The sequence below is a fragment of the Phoxinus phoxinus genome (assembly GCF_949152265.1).
Source record: "Phoxinus phoxinus genome assembly, chromosome: 4".
NCBI classification, from domain to species: Eukaryota; Metazoa; Chordata; class Actinopteri; order Cypriniformes; family Leuciscidae; genus Phoxinus; species Phoxinus phoxinus.
Genome location: NC_136879.1, coordinates 45,296,048 through 45,303,547, shown reverse-complemented (window position 1 = coordinate 45,303,547; position 7,500 = coordinate 45,296,048). Strand labels below are relative to the sequence as shown.

The 7,500-nt window shown below is 43.8% G+C and overlaps 1 protein-coding gene across 1 annotated transcript in view; it reads right to left on the bottom strand.

Annotated features, from left to right (window-relative positions):
- The window catches only part of lsamp (limbic system associated membrane protein), a 217,401-nt gene that overhangs the window by 209,765 nt on the left and 136 nt on the right, over window positions 1-7,500 (bottom strand). The window contains exon 1 of the mRNA XM_079609853.1: window positions 7,293-7,500. This exon is cut by the window's right edge and continues 136 nt beyond it. Coding sequence (XP_079465979.1) covers window positions 7,293-7,356 — 64 coding nt within the window. The 5' untranslated portion in view covers window positions 7,357-7,500. The remainder of the gene's footprint in view (window positions 1-7,292) is intronic.

Sequence of the window (7,500 nt, the reverse complement as noted above, 5' to 3'; positions counted from 1 at the left end):
TTCGTGTCTGCAGTCCCGGGTCACGATCCCTCGAGAAGCTCAACAAGACAGAGGTGGAGGATCAGGCTCACACACACACACACACACACACACACACACACACACTGAACACTCTAATATCCTGTTCACACGACACTAGTGCTGAGAAACGATTAATCGCATCCAAAATAAAAGTTTGTGTTTACATATGTGTGTGTGCTGTGTGTAATTATACACACACACACACACACGCATACGGTGGCCCAGTAGTGCACAACACAACGACATTTAAAAAGCAAACATAAGTTCACAACACAGCGGAAATGCTCCCGGCCACTAGAAGGCTCTCTGAGCGAGATAAAGATTCCTTGCCATTGTTCAATAGATCTTGTTGATTAAAGTTGATCAAACTTATCATTTGTATTAATTAAAATTACTTTTGACATTCAAAAACAGACATGTTCAAAATGCTTGATTGTATTTGATAGTAGACTGACTTTTCCCCAACACCCTTCATGTATTTACAGTAAACTATTATTTTTTAGTACATTTCTGTAAAAGTTTATTTTGTTCTTTTATCATGTTTCAAAGCTCGTAGTTCTCATAACCAGACTGACGTACGACATGAGGAACTGTGCCAATAACTCTAGTAATTCTGCAGTTCACCAAACGGTTCTGATTATAATCATTTGCGCTCTAGCGCGTCCAAGCATTCTCGAGTACGAATACGCTACGCCGCTATAATTCATGCAGGTTATTTTGAAGTAATATTTTATGTCGATATGGTTACACTGTTAAAACTAATCGTGGTATTGATACATTAGAACTGCTGACTTTACCGCGCTCCGAGAGCCCTCTAGTGGCCAGGGGGTTTTCCGCTGTGTTGTGAACTACTGGGCCACCGATCATGCATGTATATTTAAGAAAATTTGCATGTATATACTGTATATTTATATTATATTATATATAAATACACATGTTTTATATATAAATAACACATTTTTCTTAAATCTGAAACGTTTTTCACAGATTATTCACAGTCATTAGCACTCGGCTATCGCTGTCAGCCATCTTGGATTAAAGTCATCAAGCATTGAATATTCGGAATGCATGACAGAAGCCACTGTTACAATACTGTCAATCTACGGACACTGCCCTCAAGTGGTCTGGACACAATTACATTTACTCATATTAAATGAACCCTATATGGAGTTAAATTAAAGCAACACAATGTAGTTTTACAACCTTCATAATATATTTCCGAGACGCTTGTGATGGTTCATCGACTTACGACACGTCTGCCACAGCCTGACGGGGTCCGTGTCGCGTTTACTGGCACTACGGGGCTCCGGGGTTCGGGTAATAACCCGAGCACAAACAGAACTACTAAACCAGACTGCTTTACGGCACACCTCACTTCCCCCACCATCTTTTAGGATAACTAGCCTAATGACAGATATTCCCACAGTAGTAGAAGACAATACTGTGTCCCAACTGTAGGGGGACCCCGAGAGCAAAGGCTACATGGTGTTACTTTAACGGTCCACAAATGTGAACGCCCTGCATGAAAGGGAAACTGGGAGTGGGAATACTCACATTTTAAATGAATAATAAAAAAGTTGTAATAATTGTGCGCGCAAAACCAGTGAACACACACTTACAGAGTGTACTGTTTTGTGTTACTAAAGATCAAGTATCTCTCCTTCTGGCAACTAAACTAAAAATATCAATAATATATTTAATCTAAAACCGTGTTTAATGTAATCTCAGTTTTCCTCTATTTTCCGCTGTAAGCGAGTGAACACACTTTAGGACGTGCACCAGATTCAACATTCAGTGTGTGAACGCTCGTACTTACACACACTACACACAGACACACAATCAACGTACAGTTTCTATCTAAAGAACACTGACACTCGAGCTGCACATTCAGAGTGCTAGTAGAAGAAGAGGCTAGGCTAGTTCTCGGTTCAGGAACATGGAGAAGAATCCATCAGTCTGAAGTCTGCTGATGCTCTAGCGGCTCACATCTCGTCCTCAGATGACCTCAGTGCAGATATTCATGAAGACCGCGACCACAGCAGCGCTTCCTAGCGCACACAACTAGCGCTCAGCTCTGCGTGTGTTTCTAACCTCGGGTTCCTGAAGCACATGTGCAGGAGATGAGCAGACCGTCAATAAACGGACAGACAAATGGAACCAGTCGCTCCCAGAGCAGAATCCATTTCCTTCCCTGTTCTCTCCGGCTCCGGCAGGATAGCTGAGCGGAATAGCTAATCTCTGACGCTCTGAAACTCATGCTAACGGCCAGATCCGTCCGCGAGCGAACGCCGAATCAGGGCTGACCGTGAAGACGTCCATGATCTACTCTACAAGCCAATCGTACAGATCATTTTGTGTACAACACACTCGTACGACACACTCGTACAACACACACATACAACACTCAAAAACACACTCGTACAACACACTCATACAACACTCAAAAACACACTCGTACAACACACACATACAACACTCAAAAACACACTCGTACAACACACTCATACAACACTCATACAACACACTCGTACAACACACACACTCACTCGTACGACACACTCGTACAACACACTCGTACAACACACTCGCACACTCATACAACACACTCGTACAACACACTCCTACAACACACTCCTACAACACACTCGTACAACACACTCGTACAACACACACATACAACACTCAAAAACACACTCGTACAACACACTCGTACAACACACACATACAACACTCAAAAACACACTCGTACAACACACTCATACAACACTCAAAAACACACTCGTACAACACACTCATACAACACTCATACAACACACTCGTACAACACACACACTCACTCGTACGACACACTCGTACAACACACTCGTACAACACACTCGCACACTCATACAACACACTCGTACAACACACTCGTACAACACACTCGTACAACACACTCGTACAACACACTCGTACAACACACTCGTACAACACACTCGTACAACACACTCGTACAACACACTCGTACAACACACTCATACAACACACACATACAACACTCAAAAACACACTCGTACAACACACTGGTACGACACACTCATACAACACACTCATACAACACTCATAAACACACTCGTACGACACACTCATACAACACTCATAAACACACTCGTACAACACACTCGTACGACACACTCATACAACACACTCATACAACACACATAAACACACTCATACAACACACTCATACAACACTCATAAACACACTCGTACAACACACTCGTACGACACACTCATACAACACTCAAAAACACACTCGTACAACACTCATAAACACACTCGTACAACACACACACTCACTCATACAACACTCATAAACACACTCGTACAACACTCATAAACACACTCGTACAACACACACACTCACTCGTACGACACACTCGTACAACACACTCGTACGACACACACATACAACACTCAAAAACACACTCGTACAACACTCATAAACACACTCGTACAACACACACACTCACTCGTACGACACACTCGTACAACACACTCGTACGACACACTCGTACGACACACTCATACGACACACTCGTACGACACACTCGTACGACACTCAAAAACACACTCGTACAACACTCATAAACACACTCGTACAACACACACACTCACTCATACAACACTCATAAACACACTCGTACAACACACACACTCACTCATACAACACTCATAAACACACTCGTACAACACACACACTCACTCGTACGACACACTCGTACAACACACTCGTACGACACACTCGTACAACACACACATACAACACTCAAAAACACACTCGTACAACACTCATAAACACACTCGTACAACACACACACTCACTCATACAACACTCATAAACACACTCGTACAACACACACACTCACTCGTACGACACACTCGTACAACACACTCGTACAACACACTCGTACGACACACTCGTACGACACACTCATACAACACTCAAAAACACACTCCTACAACACTCATAAACACACTCGTACAACACACTCGTACAACACTCATAAACACACTCGTACAACACACACACTCACTCATACAACACTCAAAAACACACTCGTACAACACTCATAAACACACTCGTACAACACACACTCACTCATACAACACTCATAAACACACTCGTACAACACACACACTCACTCGTACGACACACTCGTACAACACTCAAAAACACACTCGTACAACACTCATAAACACACTCGTACAACACACACACTCACTCATACAACACTCATAAACACACTCGTACAACACACACACTCACTCGTACGACACACTCGTACAACACACTCGTACGACACACTCGTACAACACACACATACAACACACACATACAACACTCAAAAACACACTCGTACAACACACTCGTACGACACACTCATACAACACACTCATACAACACACTCATACAACACACTCATACAACACACTCATACAACACACTCGTACAACACTCATAAACACACTCGTACAACACACACACTCACTCGTACAACACACTCATACAACACTCATAAACACACTCGTACAACACTCATAAACACACTCGTACAACACACACACTCACTCATACAACACTCATAAACACACTCGTACAACACACACACTCACTCGTACGACACACTCGTACAACACACTCGTACGACACACTCGTACAACACACACATACAACACTCAAAAACACACTCGTACAACACTCATAAACACACTTGTACAACACACACACTCACTCATACAACACTCATAAACACACTCGTACAACACACACACTCGTACAACACACACATACAACACTCAAAAACACACTCGTACAATACTCATAAACACACTCGTACAACACACACACTCGTACAACACACACATACAACACTCAAAAACACACTCGTACAACACTCATAAACACACTCGTACAACACACACACTCACTCGTACGACACACTCGTACGACACACTCGTACAACACACTCGTACAACACACTCGTACGACACACTCGTACAACACTCAAAAACACACTCGTACAACACTCATAAACACACTCGTACAACACACACACTCACTCATACAACACTCATAAACACACTCGTACAACACACACACTCACTCGTACGACACACTCGTACGACACACTCGTACAACACACTCATACAACACTCATAAACACACTCGTACAACACACACACTCACTCGTACGACACACTCGTACGACACACTCATACAACACTCAAAAACACACTCGTACAACACTCATAAACACACTCGTACAACACACACACTCACTCATACAACACTCATAAACACACTCGTACAACACAGACACTCACTCGTACGACACACTCGTACAACACACTCGTACGACACACTCGTACAACACACACATACAACACTCAAAAACACACTCGTACAACACACTCGTACGACACACTCATACAACACACTCATAAACACACTCGTACAACACACACACTCACTCATACAACACACTCGTACAACACACTCATACAACACTCATAAACACACTCGTACAACACTCATAAACACACTCGTACAACACACACACTCACTCGTACAACACACTCGTACGACACACTCGTACGACACACTCATAAACACTTGTACAACACACACACTCACTCATACAACACACTCGTACGACACACACACTCACTCGTACAACACACTCGTACGACACACTCGTACGACACAATCGTACGACACACTCGTACAACACACACATACAACACTCAAAAACACACTTGTACAACACACTCGTACGACACACTCATACAACACACTCATAAACACACTCGTACAACACACACACTCACTCATACAACACACTCATACAACACTCATAAACACACTCGTACAACACTCATAAACACACTCGTACAACACACTCGTACGACACACTCGTACAACACTCATAAACACACTCGTACAACACACACACTCACTCGTACAACACACTCGTACGACACACTCGTACGACACACTCATAAACACTTGTACAACACACACACTCACTCATACAACACACTCGTACGACACACTCGTACGACACACTCGTACGACACACTCATAAACACTTGTACAACACACACACTCACTCGTACAACACACTCGTACGACACACTCGTACGACACAATCGTACAACACTCAAACACTTGTACAACACACACACTCACTCATACAACACACTCGCACAACACACTCGTACGACACACACACTCACTCATACAACACACTCGTACAACACACACACTCACTCCTACAACACACTCGTACAACACACACACTCACACATACGACACACTCGTACAACACACTCGTACGACACACTCGTACGACACACACACTCACTCATAAACACACACAAATATCATACAACACACACAAACACACACACACACACAAACGGTAACGGTAACTTCATGGACGGCAGACAGGACTGGTGTAATGGCGCTGTACCCGTGCTCTGGTTTAAATGAGAGATAATTGAGTGTCTTTGGGTTCCAGAGTTTCTGTGCATCCTAATGAGCGCCGCTTTATCCTGAGAGCAAATCAATAGCACTAATGGACATAAGCAACATCATCAATAACATTAGAACGAAAAAACAGAGTTATTGCTCAGGCACGTCATGCACGCACTAGCCCTGCTGGGTTCTGCTTGTTTGTTGGGTTTTTAATAATAATAATAATAATAATAATAAGACATTATGAGAGTTCGGTGGCCTCATCTCGTCATCATCACTCCTGCTGACCAATGAGAGCGGTCAGCACGACCTGTTTGAAAGCTTCAGTGTGGTGGAGGTTCAAAGGTCACGTGCAGGTGTATTTCTGCATCAGATCTCCTGGAGATCTCCAACAAACATCAACAATAAACCCTGTTCGCTCTTCATCTCGACACTGCTTCTGATGGAGCCACTGCGATATCAATATTCATATCTATCCACATCATCATCCGCTAATTCATATCTCAAGCCCTCGCGGAACAAACTCCAGCACAGAGACAGGAGAAAGCCGAGAAGAACCATCGATCCGAATCTGTCCCGGAACATCACCAGACCGAAGTTATGAATGACACATCCTCTGTTTACGCTATGAACACACACACACGCACGCACACGCACACACACACACACACACACACACACCTCGCGCGCGCGAGCTCATCTGTGCTGCAGAAATAATAACACATCATGACAAAAGCGAATCCGATCTTACCTTCAAACCCGAAGAGTAGGAAGAACCCCGGGATGAAGATCGAGTGTATCCAGAAGCAGCTCATGTCGCCCGGTTCCGATGAACGAGGATCTGCCCGTGCCCGTGCGCGCGCGTGCGTGCGAGTGCGTGTGTGTGTTCAGCCTCGGTTCGGTTCGGTAATGACAGCTCGTGCTCGTGCTCGTGCTCGTGTTTGGATGCTGCAGAGCTC